This window comes from Ostrinia nubilalis, chromosome 12, assembly GCF_963855985.1.
Source record: "Ostrinia nubilalis chromosome 12, ilOstNubi1.1, whole genome shotgun sequence".
Classification (NCBI taxonomy): domain Eukaryota; kingdom Metazoa; phylum Arthropoda; class Insecta; order Lepidoptera; family Crambidae; genus Ostrinia; species Ostrinia nubilalis.
Genome location: NC_087099.1, coordinates 2504380 through 2528372, shown reverse-complemented (window position 1 = coordinate 2528372; position 23993 = coordinate 2504380). Strand labels below are relative to the sequence as shown.

General features: G+C 38.7%; 1 protein-coding gene across 1 annotated transcript in view; it reads left to right on the top strand.

The window, feature by feature from the left end:
- The first annotated feature begins 4156 nt into the window (after positions 1-4156).
- LOC135076617 (rootletin) overlaps positions 4157-23993 on the top strand; it is a 44900-nt gene continuing 25063 nt past the window's right edge. The window contains exons 1-19 of the mRNA XM_063971042.1: positions 4157-4222; positions 11101-11199; positions 11398-11583; positions 11903-12120; positions 12543-12708; positions 13443-13652; positions 13949-14122; positions 15493-15629; positions 16517-16631; positions 16753-16858; positions 16946-17076; positions 17329-17480; positions 18538-18683; positions 19581-19711; positions 20299-20495; positions 21046-21211; positions 21988-22177; positions 22696-22865; positions 23393-23585. Of these exons, the coding sequence (XP_063827112.1) occupies positions 4163-4222; positions 11101-11199; positions 11398-11583; positions 11903-12120; positions 12543-12708; positions 13443-13652; positions 13949-14122; positions 15493-15629; positions 16517-16631; positions 16753-16858; positions 16946-17076; positions 17329-17480; positions 18538-18683; positions 19581-19711; positions 20299-20495; positions 21046-21211; positions 21988-22177; positions 22696-22865; positions 23393-23585 (2947 nt within the window). The 5' untranslated portion in view covers positions 4157-4162. The remainder of the gene's footprint in view (positions 4223-11100; positions 11200-11397; positions 11584-11902; positions 12121-12542; positions 12709-13442; positions 13653-13948; positions 14123-15492; positions 15630-16516; positions 16632-16752; positions 16859-16945; positions 17077-17328; positions 17481-18537; positions 18684-19580; positions 19712-20298; positions 20496-21045; positions 21212-21987; positions 22178-22695; positions 22866-23392; positions 23586-23993) is intronic.

Here is a 23993-nt window from a genome sequence, read left to right as displayed (position 1 = left end):
AATTTCAAAATCAGCTAAGGTCCCACAAAGTCTATCTATAGCATCTTTAATCCATCTTATTAGTCTCTCTCTCACTCTTTGATCCGTTCAGTAATTTTCTCACGACAACAGGATTTTCCTTGACATAAGTAATGGCATTTATCAAATAGTACTTTTCAGTTTGACTTCACCTGTGCGAAGGTTAAGAGATAAATAAGTATTTGGTTTTTAACTAGGTACTTAACTTTAACGAAATATCAATTTGTGACAATCACGTAATAGATATTAAGAAATAGTCACTTAAAGAAGTTTTCAAACGATAATCAAATAGCGTTTGGTTTCATCCGGTGTGATGAGTTTATAATGAGTAGAAATATTAATTAAAACTATGCTAATAAATGCAACACCTGCTTGGCACGTGCTATCCTAAATTATTTATTTAATTACTAAGCAATTAAGTCTTTAATAAATAATTTGCGATTTTGTTTCTCTTAGAGACAAGAATTATTATCCTGAAATTGCCACCACGTTAGTAAGCAAGAAATATAGGTAGGTACTTAATTTAGTTATTGTTCAAACAAGGAATAAATGTAACACATGTAACATATTCTACCAAGTGTGATTTCACAAGTACTCTACGTGCCTCTACATTACCTTACAAATGATTGCTGATTCTTTCTTGAAAATGTATTTATGATAAATGTTAGTTTTATGGTTATGGTTTTAGTAATTAAAACCTTTTGTATGAAATTATATCAGATGTATTTGTAACACATGTGTAAACTGAAATTAATAAATTTAATTATTCGAACGTCCAATTAACAAATAGTTGACAAACACCTCCGCTGACCTCCGTCCGCTCACGGAACTGACCTGCGATACCGCTAATCTAGAGGCCGCGGTTGTACCGCCACTAGGATACTGGGTTAATGGTAGCGTACAGGTTTATTTTCAACTACAGTGGTGATATTTGGATGTTTTTCCTTTTGTTTAGATTGGTCATTATTAGAAGCCATGACAAATAATCATATGCGATGATGACCGATCAATTTTGAAAACAGAGTAGATGTGTAATTTAGGAGAAGGGCTTGGGCTTTCTGTTTTATCTTTTCTATCCCTTATACCTTAAGCTTTTATTTTCTGAGACCTCATGAACTTTACTCTTACAAGTCTGTCGCCATAACAACAATGTTAACAGCATTGTTATGTTCCGGCAGTTAGAGGTAAGATTGCCAGTTCCTTCGTGGTTGAGGATTCCGGGTGAAGCTCGCATCCACCTTCGGCCTGATCGTCACTTACCATCAGGTGAGATACAAGCCAAGAGCTTCCTCGTTGTGGATAAAAAAAAAAAACAAAATATGTAGATGCTATACAATGACTAACTTAACTTTGGTAGTTGATATACACTTAAAACACACATAAATACATACTCCTATACTCTTTAATTCAAATGATATTAAAGAGGTCACATATTTAACTACACAACAAAATAGTAGAGCATAAATAATTGAAATTAATTATCACACATTTTAAGCTTATCAAGACAAATCATACAATACTCTATTAAAAACACTATAGTAAAATTCCAAATTATAAGAGGATCTATTTAATCATCCTGTTAACATTAGTTGAGTAACACCTTTGCTCACGGAACTGACCTGCGATACCGTTAATCTGGAGGCCACTCCACTAGGATACTGGGCTGAGTCTTATCAGGAATCCGGATGTAGGGAGGACATAACCAGTATCATATTGAACTAATTAACCTACCTAGATATTGAACTTGGGAATACGTAGTTAAATAATTATAATTAATTATAGTTATAGGTAGAAGATAATTAGATTGGTACGAGGATATGAAACTCATGGTATGTGGTCCTGTCGAAGCCACGATAGACGAACTGTAAATGGGCCCGACTGGCCCACTCGAGATCCGAGAAACGTGGATTCGAATCCCACCGCCGCTCAACTATTGTGATGAGTCCACTCGTAACACATTTAACTTACCACGAGGAAGCTAAATATGGTAACGGGAGTATTAGTAATTTGTGCAAACACAAATTACTAAAAATTCCAGACGCATTTTGACTATCAATTTTGTCGCACAATCATTTAATTTTTCAATTAATCTTCTGCAACAAAAACAGCGATAATCAAAATGAAACAGTCAACTGTCTCCACGCGAATCAAATAACAAATATTGCAATTTTTGACGACACAGTGATATTAAACAGTTATCTCCATATTACATAACACCAGTGATTGTTTAGATAACATTGTCACACCCCATTCGCATCCTCATACTTTCTTCACGTGCACCCAAGAGTGGGTGTGATGTGCGCATTATTCGCGTACAATGTGCAGTCGTAAAACTTTCTGTTTGATAAGATAATGTGACACTTCCATCGAACTGTTCGTATGCTCATACAGGGTAAAAAACTGGAGACATGCACTCAGAATAGTGTTTTGAACCCGGAATTATTTACTTCTTTTTTTGAAATGTATACCGACGGTTTTTTTACTTTTTTTCCTAAATCTAATTCACGGTGGCCACTGTGCGAGTAATTCATAAAATCACAGTTTTTTTTTATTTTCACTACAGAAATACCACAGGTTTTCTCAACTCGAACACATAGACTCGTCTGAACTCATTGTCCAGACTTTCGCCAACCTGCAGTCTAAATTACGTATTGTTTGTTTACACCACAGTTAACATCGTAAGTGTTATCATAATCAAACAGTTTATTTATGTATGACTAAGTTAAATAGTTATATAGACAGTGTGACTACAATGTCCAAAATGCTTATAGGTGAACTAACTGCCTGCGACCTTCTATTTTTTACGATTTTTTCGGGCAACTTTTCCAATCTTTCTTTTCATAAAAATCTTTCTCAGATTTCAACAAATAAATAGTGTTAATCGATGCTTCATCAAATTGTATCTTTTTCGTAGTCAGGTAGATTCATTACATTAGTAGTATGAAAACCTGAATCTACCTGACTACGAAAAAGCACTCGACTGCTACGAAATCCTACGAAGTTACTACGAATTTTCGAGTCACTTTATGTTCCATGCTTAGGTTCCTTGTAAATATTGAAAGTTTCATATCTTTCATCTCTATGTCATGTATACGAACAACATCATTATGCTTATTATTAAACATAATAGTTAACACACACATTACATCATTCACCCAAACAACAAGTTCCGCAATCCGTTAGACTATTAGTAAACAAGATAAACAAGATTACATAAGAGACACATCTATTTTCATGACAAGGAATAATATATATACTATACTCGTACATACGAGTACTTTACAACTTCAGTTTAATACCTAAGTAGTAATTTAGACAAGGTAAGGTAAGATAATGGACTAATGAAGTCGATATCGTAATAATGCATGTATCTCGTGGATCTAAAGACAATAAAGATCCAGTATAATGAAAGTTAATCAATCAAAGATTTTAAATCGAGTTTCTAGCGTAGAAATGTAATTCGTCAGTCATTTAACCGCTGTTATGAATAGCAACTTTAGACAGGTCACAATGTGCGTGTCGACCTAAATCAAATGCTGTAGTAGCATTGTGAGGCTTAGAAAGATTAAACATTGCGGACAAAGTATAAATTGGCAACGGTTATCTCTGGATACTATGTTAATTTTGCAGTCAGCAATTAAGTAACGAAAACGGTTGTTATCATCACAACAGTAATAAAAATGTAAATCTAAAGCGATCACCAAAAATGGGGTTTAAGAAGCATGTAACATAAGTAAACAACACATTCATAGATAATGATATTATCTGTAAAAACATAACATTGCGCTGTATAAACAAGTTGATAAAGTTAAAACTTGAGCAGGCAATCTGAATCGAAGACTGTAAGGCGGATATCACACTGCGCCGCGCTCCGCCGTGGAGCGCGTGATTTTCATATAAAAAATCACGCGCGCGGACGCGTTGTCAGTGTGAAGTGCCGCGCGTGTTTTCTATACAAACTGAGGTACCTACTTGCATACAATGATTAAATCTGTCGCCCCGCGCTCCGCGGCGGAGCACGGCGCAGTGTGATAACCGCCTAGAGTTTATGCAAGTGGAGGGCGGGCCGCGAGCAGCCCGAAACAAAACAAAAAGCATTCAGCGGCGGCGGGCTGAAGTTACACTCCGTGCAGTCCATCACTCGATGCTACAATCGAGTAATCTACTCGATTACTCACCGATTGCCCACGATTCAAGATCGGCGGTAAGCACCAGTTGGCACAATCGATAGGCCATTCCCATTTTTTTACGAACCCGGTGAATTTTTTGCCAATGTGAAAATCAACTGACATATTATTATAGCCGCTATGTCAAGGGTATAATGCATTGGGAACTTGGGATCTTGAGTTGTATAGTGTGGTGAGCTTGTAAGCTTAGCCGATGTCGTTGGCAACCAAGATGGGTGCTTTGACACATGACATAAAACGATATTTACGAGACCGAAGTTCGCGAGTCGGGATGCGACATGCGAGACCGTCACGAAACGCGGAAATACGGCACGGCTCCAACGAACGATTTCTATTCATGACAATTTTATGTCGGGGCTTCAGAATGATGTATTCGATACGTTAATTCGATAACTCGCTCCGTCGGGTACTCCACGGCAACTTGAATTGCGGTTTACGAATTTGGAAATGATTTAAGACTTGAAAGCTCCAAGCTCAGAAGTTTTTACTCAAACTCAAGCATAGTATTCAAAACTACGAATATGGATTTTTTTACATACATATTTTAATATTTGCTTTTTTCATTCTACGGTTTCATACTAATAAAACTTCGTTGAACAGTGTTTTAAGGTGACGTTTAGTATGGAATTGTCTTTTTAAAATACTTAGTGTTCAACAACTGTGTAACTTTTTATTAGGGGGTTACAGTTTATTTTTTGATTTATGGCGATAAATGTTGATAGGTAATTTTTAATTAATTAACAACGTGCCGATGAGTTACCAATTGTAGTTTCGGAGCCACTCAAAACGACTAGCGATTTCGTGGGTAATTTAATTACGGGCATTCATTATGGCAGCTTGACACTAATGTGCCTAAGTTTGCCGCCTCGCCGCTGCCGATCGGACGCCCAATTGGCAAGTCTGAATTTTCGTAGCTCTACTAGCCATTTTGTTTGAAACTTTGTAGAGCCCGTTCGCTGCCTTAATTATGTATTTAACTGGCATGTAATTTTAGATGTATTTTTTATTAAAGAAACTATTATTCATTCGTTTGTTGGATTTGATAGGATTTGATTGAGAATTAATAGAGACCGGTTTTGATCAAGAACTTTTGGATAGGCATAATATAGTCTCACAATCTCACATGAACAACTGGCGTTATCTTAACTTAAGCATTAAACATAGTAGTCTTTTTTTATCTTACTACTAAAAGTGCGCGTACGTATTCGGGTATTAGAGAGTAAAAAGGTAGAAGGTGGAAGGAACTTAAGTGGACTTACACGTTTGCATCTATGATTATTTTGTAGTGAAAACTACGAAACTGAATCAGCTTGCAAAAGAAGTTGTAAATTTCGCCTAAATTATAGCTACTTAAGTTTGCGCGATTCGTTATTACCTATCCATATTTGTCTTGCAGGGGTTCCAAATCGCGATTTGCGTTCCGTCACAGTTTTCATTATTCGGCGAGATTATCATTTCCTCGTAAACGTTTATGGTGCCCCAGTTTGTTGTTTTCCGGCTGCACGCACAGTTTGGGATACAAATTGCTTTCTTTGGGACACAAAATGAACCTGTATCGAACTATACAGTGTGCATAGCATATCATTAAAGTTAGCTAATCATAGGGAGGGATAGTTATGCCCATGTTCTGATAATATGCTCGAAACTGAATTCAATTTTAGGCCTATGCCTAACATTCAGACCTTTGTAAAGCAAGCGAACTAAGGAACGAACGAAAATGTTTAAAAAACGGGCATTTTCCTGCAACTCTACATATCTTTTTCGACCGAAGTTTACGTAAAAGTACCAAATTATGGGTGGGTTATTCATCCTTACTGTCAACAGACGTACCTAATACAAATTTTGATCATATACAATATTTTGCGTTAGAAATCCATAATAAAGGGTGATAAGAGAGCATCAAGTCAACGGCCGGATGATGGCTCACACTGGACCACGAGCAATTTGCGTCACGTTTTTAATCGAACTTCAGTTATGAATTTTATTACACATCGTATTTTTCTGGAAAGAGACACAAGACAAGTGAAGGCAGTAGACGTAGCTGCGTAGGCAGAATTTATGTAGAATCAGCGAGAAAGAGAACCAAAATCGAACACAGATAGATTCGAGTACACGAATCACTATTAAACAATCCATTACATTAGTTAATATTGGAAAGTTTTTTTTTATTTACTTATGAAGAACTCCATCAAGAGTATGGACAAGTTTGATGTTAGGTACGTTTCAAAACTAAGTAGGTAACTTTTTCAGGTGAGTCTTGACTTTGATTTATTCTGATAGGTACATGACTTTCAAAATTCAATATAAATAAAAATATACTGAAAATATACTGATAATGATTACCTTATAAAGTAGGATTTACGTAATCAAAGGCTCAGACACTTCATTATCAAAATTATTTTATTGGGGGTATGTAGGTAATCAGTAACAATTTTAGTTCACGCTTACCCAAACTCGTTACAAAAACTTATCTTTCTTTATAGTGAAAGTGATGAAATGCAGATACGAAGACGTTTTCTATTGTGTTACCTACAATTGTTGGACTCACTCTTTTTATGCATCTACTCTTACAGGTAGCACAAACAGTTTGACGGATTTTGATCCACACTATTTGCACAACTTAATGCTTATTAATTTCAGTAACTTTTAAAATTTTTCAACTGAACCCTTCTCTCTTTTTAGACCATTATCAGTATTTCGAGGTCAGCCAGATACCGTCTAAATAAAACGGAGCGAAGTAATAACGGTGCACTGCAAATAAAAACACAAGATAAGATAAAGTGATGCACTGCACTCATTTCATGCACAGATTTTTTATCATTACGACTGATGACTTAATTTCTGTATTTATTTATTCATGAATAGAACGGTAGTACCAATTACACTATTCAAACAAGACGTAACAAAGCTCAGAATAACATTTAAGTAATTAAAAACAATTTAACTTAACTTAATTTAGGAAAAGTACATAAATCAGATGCGATTATTTTCACAATAACCCAAACATTCTGCTAGTAACGTACTCCACCCCTCTGCAAATACGTCACATTTTGGGTTTTGGGTTTAAATAGTCATGGGGACATTATTACGCTCGTATTCACAAAAGATGCTTGCTTAAGTTAAGCAGCAAATCCAACGGTAATCCTCACTGTACCTCTAATGTTTGTGAATAATTATGGGCAATAGACTAAATTGAAAATGAAAAGCGCTACAACTTAACCACAAGATGCACCTTTAATGCGACTTTGATTCGATGCGAATCGATAAAAGTCTACAAATAATTTCGTTATCGCTTCGCTATGTCCAAATTATTTGACAAAGGAAATAATATAGAGACTGCAATAATTGTCGAGTGATTTTTGTTTACATTCACCGTAGGATTCGTGCTCTTTTATTTTCTGTCGATAGTAGTCACAAACTGGAAAATGCTTACTTACTTAAATTGATTTAAAAGAGCCTTTGATAGAGCAGTAATTATTTATTTACTCTCTTCACACTCAAAATATGGTTGTGTAGGCACACAGCGTAACTTGGTGGCAAAATAAATTGATAGCGAAAAGATATCTGAATTATTTACAGTATCAGAAATTAAATTATCATGCGGGATTGTATTATCGGTCATCGAACTGCCGGCGACGCTAGCACTGACGTCGGCGTTAAGACTGGTAAGGACGTTACTAGAAAAATATTAAAATATTATTATCATCATTCTACAAGAATATGAGTTCGAATCAGAGGTGTGGTCTTTGCACTAACCAAGTGTGTAGTTACCTAAAAGAGTGAAAATCACTAGATACTTACATGATAGTGTGTATTGCTCTATTTATTTTTTGCTATAAAAATTTGGTCAAATTTTTGTACCCTAATTACTGTAATTACCTACATACACACAAATACACGTAGATAGGTAGCTAGGTACCTACAAAATGTTAACAAATTATCAATTTATCATCAATTCTGAAAGTAGTCATAAATAAGCTTATTTATACCCCTATGTTATTTGATTACTTACCTGAGTATAATTCTCGCACGTTCTAAACGATAATATTTCAAGTTTTTACATGAATGTAATGCACTTAAGTATCTCGTAGCTATGGGCCACAGTTCCAACTACCCATTTCAGTTTTTTCTCTCGCTTTCATCAAATGGTGTTTCATTACGATAGAGCGAGACGATATGACCGGAAATGGGTAGCTGGAACTGTGGCCCATAGCTACGAGATACTTAAGTGCATTACATTCATGTAAAAACTTGAAATATTATCGTTTAGAACGTGCGAGAATTATACTCAGGTAAGTAATCAAATAACATAGGGGTATAAATAAGCTTATTTATGACTACTTTCAGAATTGATGATAATGGCCACAGTTCCAGCTACCCATTTCCGGTCATATCGTCTCGCTCTATCGCAATGAATCACCATTTGATGAGAGCGAGAGAAAAGACTGAAATGGCTGGAACTGTGGCTCACTAGGTACCTAAGTACTATAGTTATTTGCAACTTTCTTCATGGTGTACCATACTACTGTATAAGACAGACGTAGGGCGTCGGATGTAGAGTCCCCTAGACAAAGTAGCTTAGCAAAACTACGAGTGCATACGTACCTTTTAGTAGGTACCTACATACAAAACATACAAAAGTAGGTAAGTAAGATTAGAATTAAGTGTGGAAAAACTAGTGGTGCACCGCGGTCTAGTGCACTTAAGAACTTTATGCAAGATAAGCACATTTATTTAAAACGTACCGAAGTAAGTTGAGTTTTTAATCTGAGGTAAGGAGCACGTACGCCCGCCCGGGAGCCCCAAACCTGCCACGTGGTCTATGGTGGCTACGACGGTGTTGGTGGGGTTGACTGACGTTTGTTTCGAGGAATGTAATTAAGTAGTTTGTGCTTTAACCTATCCGACTACCAAATTGCTAACTAAGAAAATAACTCTTTGATAAAATTCTGGGTCACTTAGAAACCAAAGCTTCGGCTGTTAAAATTAGTTGTGGGAAATCATGTTAAATAATATCAACCTGACAATGATTAAGTAGGTACTAAGTGTAATGTTACGTCATACGGATGAAATTAAAAAACAACTCATTTATCAGTACATAACTACAAAGCTGTTTGGGATTGTATATCGCAAAAACACCAATGTTTATTATATAAACAATAATTGGATCATAAAGAAAGTACGCATTAAGTCCTAAAGATAAGTAACTGAATTACCTACCTACCCACAACGAATTCATAGTTAACTCATATAGATAAGTACTTTATTCATTAAAGAAGTAGATTACCTAAGTACTTAAAAAAGAGTTCAATATTAAAGAAACATTATGCCACTCCGAGAAACTGCATTTTTATTTGCTGGTTTTACCGCAAACTGCGACTCTACCAAACTTTTTATGGCCATAATATTTGCTTATATTACAATGCAAGCTTTTAGTTCCGCTTCAGTACTCCCTATAATATCGATAGCACTTTTCGCAAGTGATCCCTTAGGCAGACACTATCGCTATCTAAACATCACGTGTGGTTCATAACAAGGGTGACCAGTCAGCCGTGACGTTATCAACCCCCTCAGAATTATTCGTAAATTTTTAAACAGTCCAGTCACCTCCCTCGAGTGTAGTGCACACTTGGTAACGTATATTTTTCGTACCTAAATAATTTCCTTTTATTTTTTTAAGTGCAATTTAACACTGGCTTACAGCAACTATTGCAGTTAAAAAGAAATAAGGCGTTTCTTTTTTGTTTTACTTACGCGTAATTTTTATAGTGTGCCAGTGTTCCAAAGTAAAAATAGCTTAATTTTATTATCTATCGAGGAAGTAAAACTTTTATTGATAAAACCACGCGTTATCCTGATTGCGTTGCTAGGATACATAGTACACGCTGTATTATCAATCGCACGAACCATGGACTTTTTTGTTAAATCTTGCAGTGAATCATGGCTTTTGCACATTATTTCCGTTAAAGGTAAGACTTCATTCATGCCTTCATTCAAGACCTTACATTTGCTATTTCCAAAGTATTTTGTTTACGTTAAGCTACGAAGTACAAGGTTAAGTTGGAGCTATTTCCATACATTAGTGCTTGGGTAATTGACCTGCAGTGTACCTGACCTACATAGTCGTAAAATTGTTTCACAGATAAAGCCAACAAGTTAGTTAAATGACTTAACATTTTAAATGATTTTTTTTTCAGTGTACCAACTTAATCTTATTGATTGTGGTATTTTGAAAGTCACTAGTCTACTTAAGTACTTCCTTACTTACTTTTCTTAAATTATTCTCTGAGTTGACCTTAAAATATAGTATTACCTGTGATAAGGTACCCTTTTGATGTCATTTACCTGCCTACTCGTAAAAATCATTGTCCAACCACACCGCATAAATTACTTACACCAACAATAATCACAGGCTTACGACCTCAAAAGTAAAATACAATACACGTCCCTCCGATGGTTTATTTAGCGTTGAAAAGAGACGGACTTATGCACTTACCCCATGTCCTACTGAACAGCAGTACTGTGGGGGTGATAATTAGATGCCTAGCCCGATAGCCAGCCTTCCTTCAGCCTACCCCTTGCTTCTACATCGACCGCATTTCCATCGCTGTCTCACCACGAACAAGTCTTAACAGTCATTTAAATCCTTTTTTTCCTATTTACTCACTCACCGACTAATTTCTTTCGCATTTCGTGCTTACCAAGCATTTATCAGGCTAGTTCTAGCGCAAAATGTCTTTTGAATTTAAGAAGGCTCATCACCTGTATTTTGAAGTGAAACACAAAAGGAAAACGAAAAAGAAAGTGACTTTTCAGGTGTAGATTTGAATTTGCAGGAAAATTGTCTGCATTTGAAGCTATTTCTGTACTTAATTGTGTGGTTGTTTTGTGGCAGTTACCTACGAGGGAAGGTTTGACTACGCCGAGGAGCGCTCGCGCTCCGGTCGGTAGGAGGACTCCAGGCACTCTACCACATCAACGTTTGAAGAAGGAGGTGTGTATGTAAATGACACTAATTTAAGGAGAGTCTGTTAATGTGTGTAACCTTCCTAATATGTGCTTGTTACCTAGCACTTCATCTTTTTGTGATAATTTCTGTGTGTAGGTAACTATTTAAGTAAAATCTGGGCATGCCAACTTACTAAAGTACGAATACTTTAAGTACATAATTACCTATATCTTTGTTGTACAGAAGTCACTGGAGAGTCCACCGGAGATGGACTCCCCAGTAGGCAGCCTAAACAGCGATTTGCGACGGCAAAATGACGAGCTGCGCGCTCGTCTCGCCGGCGAGGCTGCTGACCATAAGCGCAGACTCGATGCCTACCGTCGAGCTCAACAGGGGCAGGCAGCGCTCGTGTCTAGGCTTCAGTCTAAGGTATAGTGTTTAAAATAACTGGAGTAAAAGAAAAGGTTTTTTTTTAATTAGGACAAGATTTTTTTGTATAAACTTTATGGTTTTAAATATCTTGATTAAACATTATATTAAAAAACAAAAAGTTTTTTTTTCCTAGACGTCAATGTCATTGTCATATGGTCGTCAAAAAATTTTGTTTACATTTTTGTATTTTTGAATGAAATTTTTTACCAATTTGCAACTTATTTTATTAATTTCAATACAAAACTGTGGCAAACCAAGTGCGCAAGAATGTCAGCTACATATTTTCTACGTGATGTAACCGTGTTTTCGCGCCAAGGTGCTCCAATACAAGCAGCGATGTTCGGAGCTGGAGCACCAGATGTTGGAGACGACTCCTCGCGACCCGTCGTACCGGCCGTCGAGCAGCAAGACCACCATAGCGCTGCCGCCGCCTATCCCGGCTTCTGCCAGCTCGTCAGGGTCGGATACTCGCCGGGATGAGAGGATCAATGACCTGGAGACCGCTCTTCGCCGGTTGGACGATGAAAAGCGCAAGTACGTGAAACTATGCTAATCCAAGCTCAAAGCTGTTTAGTTTATGCATGAATCAATGTACTAAGCCAGGGTCTTCTTTTTTGACTGCTTGGATAGTAAGAAAATAATTTTTGAAATATAACATTACTGTTAATTTAGCAAAATAATTAACAGATACAATACAGAGTTATTTAAGCTTGTACACAAAAAATGATAAATCCATTTCCTAGCTTTAAGTTGGAAAGTTAACTTAAGGGATTATTACTACCTCTCATTCCCACCACTGTAACTAATTTGTAGAAAAAACACCAACCAGTGAAGACCAATTTTTTCAAGGGGAAAGTTAAATAAAAATTGCATCCAAATATTACTCAAATAATATTGTTTTTAAATGTTATAAAAATATCTAAAACAAGAGTTAATGATGTTACAAAAACATACAGGTGTGAAAAACTGTTGTCTCAAAACAATCTGCTCCGTGACCAACTGGAGGAGTCCCACCAGCTGAATGAGGCGCTAACTGGAGACCTGCAGAAGCTGACCAACGACTGGGAGGCGCTGCGGGACGAGATGTCCATCAAGGAGGATGAGTGGAAGGATGAAGAACAGGTATATAATAGTTGTTATTTTTATGTTTTAATACATAAATAAATTGGAACTCTTTATCACACAAAAACTTTTAAGATAATTCTTCCCCTCTCTTAGAATGCTGTGCCTGACAGGGTCCATAATTGTATCTTATAAAACCATACATACCACCTCTGTAACATTATGGATGCAATAAAGAATTGAGTATTGAGTAAGAAAGACAAAAGTTATTCATGTAATCTTATTGTCAAAAGTTGGCCTAATAGATAAGTCATTTACTTGCATCCATACCTACATAATGTAATGTAATACAGCATGTAAGATAAAAACAGTGCAATAAATGAATTCTGCAAATAATTAATTGTGGGAGAAAGGTGAAACATAATTTATTTATATATACTTGTAGGACAAACAACATAATATTTTACACCATTAATACATTGCTAGCTAATAAACCCCTTGCTCCTACAATCAACTGCATTTTCATTCCAAGTATAGGTAGAATTACAACTAGGGTAAAGTGCCAGTCATTGGACACTTAAGAAAGTTATTGGACAGTTATTTACTGAATTAAAAATAGCATTTCTATTTCAACAACTGAGAGATTCCGGCTGATGGAGATAAAAGGGCGTTTTTTTTAAGGAATATTCATTGTGTTTGAAGGAATATTCATTTGTCCAATGACTGGCAGCGTCCAATGACTGTTGGTTTACCCTACTTACTACTACTTTATGACATTTATAAATTTTATCCAGGCCTTCAACGACTACTACTCAAGCGAGCACAACCGCCTGCTCAACTTGTGGCGAGAAGTGGTCTCGGTCAAGCGCTGCTTCAACGAGTTCCAGTCGAACACGGAGCGAGATCTGTTCCGTGTGAAGAATGACCTGGACTCGTCTGTTAGAGACCTGGTGGGAACGCTGGCTGGATACTCCATCAATGCGCATGCTGCTCAAGGATCTAGGGTATTTTATTTATTTCATAAGCCATACCAACTGATTACATATTATTATCGACAAGTTATATTAATTTATTTATTTTAATATAAAATCTGTATTTTTAAAACCTGTATATATGTTAAAAAAATGTACTAAAAGCTAAGTCAGAACCAGTTGTTACAACACACTGTTTAGTGCTCCTCTTCAACACACTTCTTTGCTCTGTTCCTTTTAGGTGGAAACCGGGCCTATAACTAAAATTTTTTCAACAAGAATCAATCTTTTAGGATATTTAATTAAAGCTTGTTTTTCACTCTCTCTAGCCTATAGATAACCCTGGTCACAACCCATGTTACAACCCAGGCACCACCAACGTAGGCCTAGAAACGCTCCGAGTCGAACTTCGCGAGATGACCACGCAGCGTGACACGGCGCAGGCTGAGCTGCGGGAAAGAGACGCCCGCATACAGCGTTTGCTTGGCGAACTACAGGGGCTGGTGAGTTTTAAAGCCTGTGTATCACGACGCAACCCTAATTGCCTTAATATTTGTCTAGAGATCTTGTAGGACAACGCAGCCGTCACGTGACACAGCGCTCGCTAAAATGAGGGACCCATGCAAAGAGAATAGAGAAACTTGATGAGAAGAGATGTCACAGCTTAGAACCCTAGCTTCACTACATTGTTGATCTAGCTCAGTCTTTCCCAAAGTGGGCGATAACGCCCCCTTGTGGGCGCTGCAGGCTTAAAGGGGGGCGGTAAGAGACCCAGAAAAAAATCGGGACGTTGTGTAGAGGCTTGGGAGGCGTCATCTACTAGGAGGACTCTTAGACATCGACTGAGCTCGACTCTTGACTACAAAAATGGGGGGCGCTAAAAATAATTTATTCTCAAAGTGGGCAGTAGACTAAATAAGTTTGGGAACCACTGTCTAGCTGGAGGCATTGTGTTATTATGCAGTTTGTCAGAGCCCTAGATGAAGGAGCGAGATGCGCTCATCGATAGAATTGTATGAATTTGAAACTGCTGACGCAGTACTCTCGAAACTTGACCTTCACTGGTTGGGTTTTTATTGGCGGCCAAGCCTGGCTACAAAGAAGTTGCAGGGGCGGGAACGAGACGTGGGAATAGTCCCGTTTAGGTGCAGCGTCACGGTCATCATACCCTCGCTTCACGAGGCGTGATATGACGCAGCGTGCGGAAGATGAGGGGATAGAAGCTGTTTACGGAAGACAACACACTCATACAAGCTGATTACTGCGACATTTTATGTAGTTGTAATAAGTCCGACTTTGGAACTAAATGCTAAGTTATCTATACTTCTACCGGGTGTTAGGTAAATGGGTATATGAGCCGACACTAGCCCATGTTAACATGGTCATATAAATGGTATGGTGAAGTCAGAAATTTGATATCATCATTTTAATTTTTTTAATTTTCATACAAAATAAATTTTATAAAATCCGATTAGTATGGAAATTAAAATAATTAAAATGAAGATATCAATTTTCTGACTTCACCATACCATTTATATGACCATGTTAACATGGGCTAGTGTCGGCTCATATACCCATTTACCTAACACCCTGTATACTATCTATACTAATATTATAAATGCGAAAGTAACTCTGTCTGTCTGTCTTGATTTCACGCCTAAACCACTGAACCGATTTTGATGAAATTTGGCATAGAGATATTTTGAGTCCCGGGAAAGGACATAGGATCGTTTTTATCCCGGCTTTTAAAACAGGGACGCGCGCGATAATTTTTTTCTGTGACAGACAAAATTTCACGCGGGTGAAGCCGCGGGCGGAAAGCTAGTTTTCTAATAAAATCGTGACATAAGTAACCGCCGATATAAAAACATAGGAGGAGCGCTGCGACTGCGCCGAAACGATGTGCTCGGAGGCGAACGTGATGCGTTCGGCGTTGGAAGAAGTGGCGCGTGCTCTCATACACGACTCCGAGGCCGACATCGCGCCTGCGCTCCACCACCTGTCTGATAGGTACGTTCTAAAGCCCGGTCTATAACATTTTGTCATTTCAACAAGCAACATTATCAACAGATTGAATTTAATTCTATAGTTAGATTTATTGAAGTACCAGTAGTAAGTACCAGTAGTAGTAGTAGTAGCAGTACCAATGTAGTCTATAGTCTGGTCCGCGAGCACGTAGAATTTTGTCCAATGACCCCAAGCTACCCATCCTTATCGCTCGCGCGTAATTATATTGCTGTCGCGACTGTGCGACGGGCGCCCGCAGTGAGTGTGCGAGCGCGACAGCAGCAGCGACGCGCGAGCGATAAGGATGGGTAGCTTGGGGTCATTGGACAAAATTCTACGTGCTCGCGGACCAGACTATAGACTACATTGAATTTAATTCTATAGTTAGATTTATTGAAGTACCAATCTGTAGATAATGTTGCTTGTTGAAATGACAAAATGTTATAGAGCCGCTAAAATGCGCAAGTCCGATACCGCTTCCGAACGCATGAAGTCGCAAAATCGCCAATCGCTATGCTAAAAATAGCTGGTACATGCTGTGTCTCTTAAGAGGCGACTAATGGATAAACACACGGGCATCGATCCCGTCTGATTATTGTGAAGTGTAAGCTAAATCCTCCATTTGCCACTGACAAAGTTGGATAGAATCATATTGCTGCAGTGGAGACAATGACCTTCCATCATCCATCAGGACCTCTTTCACCTATCGGGATCTTTTGTCCTTCCCCTCATTGGGTCTTGAAATATTCCTCTACCATATTAACTGATGTGTCACTTGTTGTGATTTGGAAAAGTAATTCATGGTCTAGGATAGGAAGGTGAAGTGTTTATGGGTTTTATTTGGGGTCATTAACTTGTATTATAAATCCAACTTCCCATATTTTTCGTAGATCACCAAAACGCAGCGTTTCACAGTCTGCAAACGCAACGGCATTCGCTGAGAGCACGATATCAGCTGTGCAGGCCGCCCTCCACAAATACCAGATTCAGATTCACGAGCTACAGGTGACTTCAAACTGTTTTATTATACTACTTTAGAGCTTTGGTCCTTTTTGTTTCATTACACCATTTGATGTTAGACCTTGAGCTAATAAAAAAATCACTGCTAATTAATCTTTTTTCTTAGGTCAAACTTCAAAACTCAAGAGAACAGCTAGCAACCACCCGAAAGCATTGTGAATCAGCTGATTCCAACATCGTCTCTCTGGAAGCCAAGATCCATGATCTACAAAGTAAGTTGTATTTTGTAGACGATTTTTTATTTTTTCTCATCTGACATATTTATGATTATATGATTCTAAATAAAATGAAATTTTTAGCTAAATTGGACCAAGCCAATGGAGATCTCAATCAACTTGTGCAAGAAAAGGATTTAATGCAGAAGACCATAGAAACGCTGAGAATCGACAAGAACAACTTGGAGCGAAATAGAGTCGAAATTAATGCTATGGTAAGTACAAACAAAAATAAGTTAGTGCAAGACAGAAAATACCAAAAATCTCTGATGTCGTGTGTATAACTTCACTTGATTTCGAAAAAAAAAATCTGAGAAGTTCCAGATAAAAACAAAATAATTTAGAACAGATGTGTAAAGATAAATAGTTACCTATCACCTGTAAAATACAGATCTAAAAATGTTGTCATTTGTTTTTTATTTCTTGCATGATAAAGTCTATTTCTGACTGTTCTGTAATTTAACCAGGTGGAGTCTCTAACTTCGGACTATGAGAAGCTTCAGAAGATAAACTGCCGTCTAGAGAAGACTGTAGAGTCGTTGGAAGCCGAGAAAAGAGCTCTGAATGCTGAGGTGGACCATCTGCATCGAGAAGCCAGTAATAGGGAGTCCATTCTAAGGTAAAGTAGTGGGCACATATTACAGGTATAGACTATACCGTATAGTGCTAAGGGTAAGCCGATACTAGCTTCTTTCGAGCGGTCTTGTCGGCGCCTGCGCAGCGTCGTCACAACGCCGGCTCAACGTTGCCGCGACGCCGATGCATTGTTTTTCGGGCAAGCCCATCAACCCCATTACGTTACTTGTCCGAAAACAACATGGTGCCATACATAAAGCCTGTTCGCCGATAGTTGATAAATATTATGAAATGTCTTGCAATAGCGACTGTCGCTTAATTATCGTATTCTGTATGGCGGGCGTCGTTTGTCACAACGCGCACTGAGTACCATGGTACGAGCCACGCAGCTCTCGTCAAGCGCCCCGGCCGGCGGGCGGCGGCGGCCACAGCGTGACCACTTTTAGAAGATTTCTACTTTTTTGGTAGATTTGAGGCAAAGAGAACGATGATTTAGTAGTGCGAAATCGTTTAGTATATTTTGGTAGATAATTGGTATTTTTAGAACATTCTTATAAATGGTAGTCCAAAATTAAATTGTAACCGAGCCGAGAATCCAGGCCAAAAAAAAGGCCAGGCCAAATAATCTACCAACCTTTTCATTATATCGACAAAAATAATTAGCGGGCCGCAATTTATAATGAGTTTAGAACCTCTGATATTTAATTTTTTTTATCAACTCTCGGCGAACAGACTTTAGATGCGACGTTCGAAAGACGCTAGTGTGGGGCGTCCCGAAACTGAGGAACACAGAAACTTACTTGTGGTACTGGAGCAGTGCGGGAGGTTAACATGTGACGTAATAGACTTGTCACGGTTTTGTCACATTTGAAGCACATCCAAGTTTCGCTGAAGTTTGACGTAACAAATGGCCAATGGGGCACATTCCTTGAATATTCAAATTTTTCTAATCAAATCCAATTTATCCAGACACGCGGCAGCGTGTCAAGGCAAGTTCAAGCAAAGGAATTTGCACATGTGTGGTTTGACAGTTGATAAATTGATTTTGATTTATGTAAAAAATATTTATAGTATACCAAAGATGAAGGTTTATTTCCCAGGGCCGAAGAAGAGCGCTCCACCCGCCTTCGCACAGACCTTGTTTCTGTGCGCGAGGAACTTCACAAGACCACGCTGTGCCGTGACTTGCTCGACCAGCAGAAACTGGAAGCCGACGCCATCATCTCGCAGATGGAGAAACACCGCAGTGAGTTGACGATTACATGTATTCTTAAATGACCTGATTATGAAATCAGGGTAATCCTCTAAATGAGAAGGAAAATGAGGGAAATGGAGGATATGGCCAGGCCTGTTCATCTCCGCGAGTTTACATCGAAAACAAAACACGCACGATGGCCTACCTACAGGATACTATTCGACAAGGCCTCACATACGAGCGAACATTGACTCACGCACGCGTATTCTTGTGTATGATGGAAGAAAATAAAGAAAATGGTGTACTAAATACTGTGCAGTATTTAACTGAATATATAATAATAAAAACACAGAATGTACTTTTTTAAGTTGCCTCAAAACACTGAGAGGTAAATAAGTAGTTAATATTATTCATGATAATTCATGCTAAATCATGTATTTCCTCCGCCATTTTCCGCAGTTTGGCACCTCACGTCACATCGTTTTACCGAAGTCAGCCCTATAGCTTCGGCGCAGTGCCGATCACTGACGTTTGTCAACAAAATGGTGCTTGACTCTTGAGACAGGCTAAATTACACCATATTGTTAATGACATTGAGCATACATTTTTTTAAATACCTTCGCGAAGTAAAACTTCTGTACGTAGTACTTATTATTATTCTGTGATATGGCTTACACTCCCCACCTTATATTCGCATATTATGTTTCTTAGTCACCTTTTACGACATCCAAGGGAAGAGTAGGAGTGGTCCTATTCTACTGTGCTGGAATTACAGCTAGAACTTTAGGTGTTACATTTTTTACATTATAAAGTATCAGATGATGTATAAAAAAGGTGACGCCCTGCAAGGACCTGTTTGAATGGGAAATAGTCCTTTTAAATGATACAAAGATGATTATTAACTGTTTCTTTCGCAGTTTTTCCATTGTTTTATTTTGTTATAATCAGGTGACCTGGAAATCGAGCTAGAAAGAACAATTATGGAGCGCGGCGATCTGCAAGACCTTGTAGAGAAGCTCGAGGCTGCCATCAGAAACCTCGAGGGCGATAAGAAGAAGCTGCAGGATGACGTCAAACACGTACGTAATTAATTCACCATCCAAAATAATTTAAACGCTACTTTGGATCAAAGTAAAAGCATGGTTTCATTCCATGCTAAAAGTAACTAGAAAAACCTACCATCGCCTTAATTTTTAATGCTTCAACCAAACCAACGCGTGCAGATCGCCATCGCCGGCGCGATCATAGGCCAATGACAGCTCGCGCGATCTATGAAAGTCCGCACTGAAGCTTAGGTAAATGAATAGGGATAAGACTACAAACTGTATTATAATCACTTCAATCAATGGCATTCCACACTGGACATATGCCTCCGCCAATGGACGTCACAAAGCACAGTCTCCTTTTAGTATCGAGTATCGTGAGCTGTCGGCTATTTTCTGGAGAAAAACATGCCCCATATATTTAAAAAAATCTGCAAAGGTCAACCTACCTTTGCAGATTTTTTTAAATATTTGTTACTCATTCTCAATATGAGTTGCTCAAACAAGGGATAGTGCTTCAGTCTTCACTCATCTAAAGACAAAGAAGAATTTGCATACCTACATCAACCAAAACCATTCTTTAAGTACCTATTTAACGAGCATCACTATTCGCCCTTCTGCAGCTAGAAGACGAGAAGTCCTCCCTATCCAACCAGTCGTCAGAACAGCAGGGCGACCTGAACTCCTTGCGCAAGGAACTCCTGGCTGCAGAACAGACCAGGATGGAGCTGGAAGCTGACAAGGCTTCCCTGTACGAAAAGATCAAGTTCTTGGAGCAGGAACGGGAGAAGGTGGAGCTTGAGATGAGACAAGTCATCAGGTTTGTATTGGAAGAGATTAATAGTTGACTACTAATAAAACATTAAACAGTTGTTGAACACGTATTATACACCAAAGACTAGATAAGATACGAATGGTGGATTCGACCAGAGAAAACAAATATCAATCTCCGAATAAATCGTCAGGTTGGACATATTTCCCATATTTAAACTGTCAATGTGCCAGTTATACAAGGAGTTATTGTCGGCTAAAAGTTTGGTCGAATTGGGCCTTATAAGAATATTTTGGACATACGCCTCGTAAAACAGTGAAAGTGTCGCTTTCAAAGGTAATTAGAAGACTAGAAAATGAAGTTTATATTTTTTTAATCAACCAAAAAAAATTCCGGAGTGTAACAAACACTTCGGGATATATCGGCTAGTGCTGAGAAAAAGGGCGGACTCATGCCTGTTTTCACCATCAGTCCCTAATTTTTAAGTGACCCTTATGGTAATACATAACAGGCATTTTGTTTTCATAATCAGTCACCTTTGTCGGCCTCTTATTTATTTTTTTATGAAAAACTCTTATAAAAACTTTCCTAATCGTAGGGAGCGCGGCGAGCTCAGCTCCCAGCTAACGGCTATGGTGCGCAAGAAAGACACTCTGAATGAAGAGATCATCCGCCTTCAACAGCGTTTAGAACAAGCTAACGAGACCATCGGCCGCCTCAACCGAGCTCTGGAAGATCACGTCAAAGACGGAGAGGAGAAACAGGTTAGTATTAAATAAGATATAGTATATTAATGTACTGCATGCACATAGACAAGACTCAAGACCGTACGAGATGGAGGACTGTTATGGACGCCCTCTGCCCCATCTAGGGGACATAGGACCTTAAGTCAAGTAAGTCATGCGCATAGACAAAGACATCATGATGACACCAAACGACGGAAGACGCAAAGGACAAGGGAGCGGCGTACGAAAACTAGGAAATTTCGATACGCCGGCACTTTTACTTCCTTTAACAACTTCCAACAGAGCAGTTACTGTTACCGAATCAATTTTATCATTCTATATCATATTATCATACTTTACTTCATTTCGAAATAGTCTTTCCACTTCACTATACTTAGGCTGGGTTGCACCATCTTACTTTAACTTTGACAAACGTCAAAAATCTGTCAAACTCCATACAAAAACACCGGTTATCGTTATAGTCACGGTCAAAGTTAGATGGTGCAACTCAGCCTTAGTGTCATTGGCTTAAACGTAACTGTCGATTACACCAAATGCAGGTTTCAGAAACTGATACTACACGTTCGCGCATCCGTGAAATGCGCGTCCTCTCCCCCAATCGCGATTAAACGCAATTAATGTGTCTTATTTTACGCAAATACACAATTTTTATCGATAATAATAAATAAACAATATTTTAAATATAGTTTGTTATAGTTATAGACGCTTTCCTTCGTGTGACGTCATATCGCCAGCGGCAAACTTAACTATCAATTCAAAACTTTGAGACGCAAAAATGATTTTCGTTTCTACAGATCCTCATAGACAGCTTAGAGAAAGACAAGCAACACCTCCAAGAGCAGTTAGCCGGCGTCCGTTCAGAGAAGGATGCGTTGGAAGCGGTGCTCTTCGACACCGCCAATATGCTGGAAGACGCCGACAACAAGCGAAGCAAGTTAGAACAGGAGTTGCAGCAGACTCTGGTGCAGCAGGAGAACTTGAAAGGTAAGAGAAAAGAAAGAAAGTTGATTTCAAGATTGAAGACAAGTGTGTCACCAAAATGGGAATCTACTCAACATCGTGCCGAGGGAGAGAGAGAGAGAGAATAATAGAGTAAGAAGTACAGTAGCTCGTTAGCTCGTTGAAGAAAGCTGTTCTGTTTGAAACGGTTCATATTATCAAAAAGACAAACGCAAAAAACGGCAAACGCCCGGTTTACGTTATAGGATGGGCTAAAATGTCCCCACATTTCCAGCTCAAATCTCGAGGAGAACAAATGAAAGTCTTGACTGGAGCAAAAACACACTGTGACATTGTATTGATAACCTGTACCTCATTACTGTGACGAATTAAAGCTTGCGACTTTTTGGTCTCGTTTGCATCAGTCTTCTACCTTGGTTGGATGTACAGAAGCAACAATATTCTCATAGTTCGCTCTCATTCGAGACACATTATGGCACACATTCTTTTTTTTCCTATTGTTTTCTTGTAGCTGACTTGATCCTATTCAACATTTTGTTCAGGTCAAATCGCCCGCCTGACCAAAGACCTGGACAACAGCGAGAAGAAACTGCGTGACACTCGCAACAGCATGCAGCAGCAGTCTGGCAAGAAGGAGGCGGAGTACCAGCAGATCATCGCCAATATCAACCGCACAACTAATGAGAATATCACCAAGTTGAAGGAGGAAAAGGTAATATGAAGCTTATAAAGTCCGGTCGCCGAGCATATAGAATTTCGTCCAATGACCCCAAGCTAAAGCCTGGTCCGTGAGCACGTAGAATTTTGTCCAATGACCCCAAACTGCCCATCCTTATCGCTCGCGCGTAATTATGTTGCTGTCGCGCTCCCACACTCACTGCGGGCGCCCGTCGCACAGTCGCGACAGCAATATAATTACGCGCGAGCGATAAGGATGGGCAGCTTCTACGTGCTCACGGACCAGGCTTTATCCATCCTTATCGCTCGCACGTAATTATATTGTGCACGCGATTGTGCACCGGGCGGCAGCAGTGAGCAATTACGCGCGAGCGATAAAAGTGGGTAGCTTGGGGTCATTGAACGAAATTCTATCTGCTCAGCGACCGGACTTTAGTTGGCTGCATAGATCATAAAGTCCCTTGTCATAGCTGCATAAAAAATGTGTCAATATTCATTGCTAAAAAGGCACGCTGTTCTAAGTATTAGTGATTCTATAGTCGACAAATGTTTTCGTCCTAGGAACAATTACGCCAATCCCTCGAGCACAAACTCAACCAAACCATAGCGACTCTGTCGAGCGAGAAAGAGTCATGTGAAGCCAGCGCGAGGGAAAGAGAGAAGAAGCTTCTGACTGCGCGGGACCAACTCATTTTGCAGCACGACGAAGCCATGCTCAGAGCGGAGAATGATAAGCAACAGGCTTTGCTCATGGGTAAGTACAATGCATAGTAGACTTTTATATTTTTTCAAATAAATTTTGTATTTTAGTCGTCATTTAAAATAAACTGATTTTTGCTTGGTTACGTAGCCAAATTGAGATTTCTTTCAAAATATTAAAACAGATTCCATTCAGCTGAGATGTTCAATTTACGACATTTATGATTGTGCCAATGTTAACTTCATCATCATCATCATCATCATGATCTCAGCCATAGGACGTCCACTGCTGAACACAGGTCTTCCCTAATGCTTTCCATGTTGCCCGGTTGGTAGCGGCCTAATGTTAACTTATTTAATTGCAATTGAAAATCAAGAAGGTAAAAGTTTCATAACACTGAAACTAAAATTGAACACTTGATCATAGCTTGAATGGTCTAGTATTTAACGTACAGGTATACAA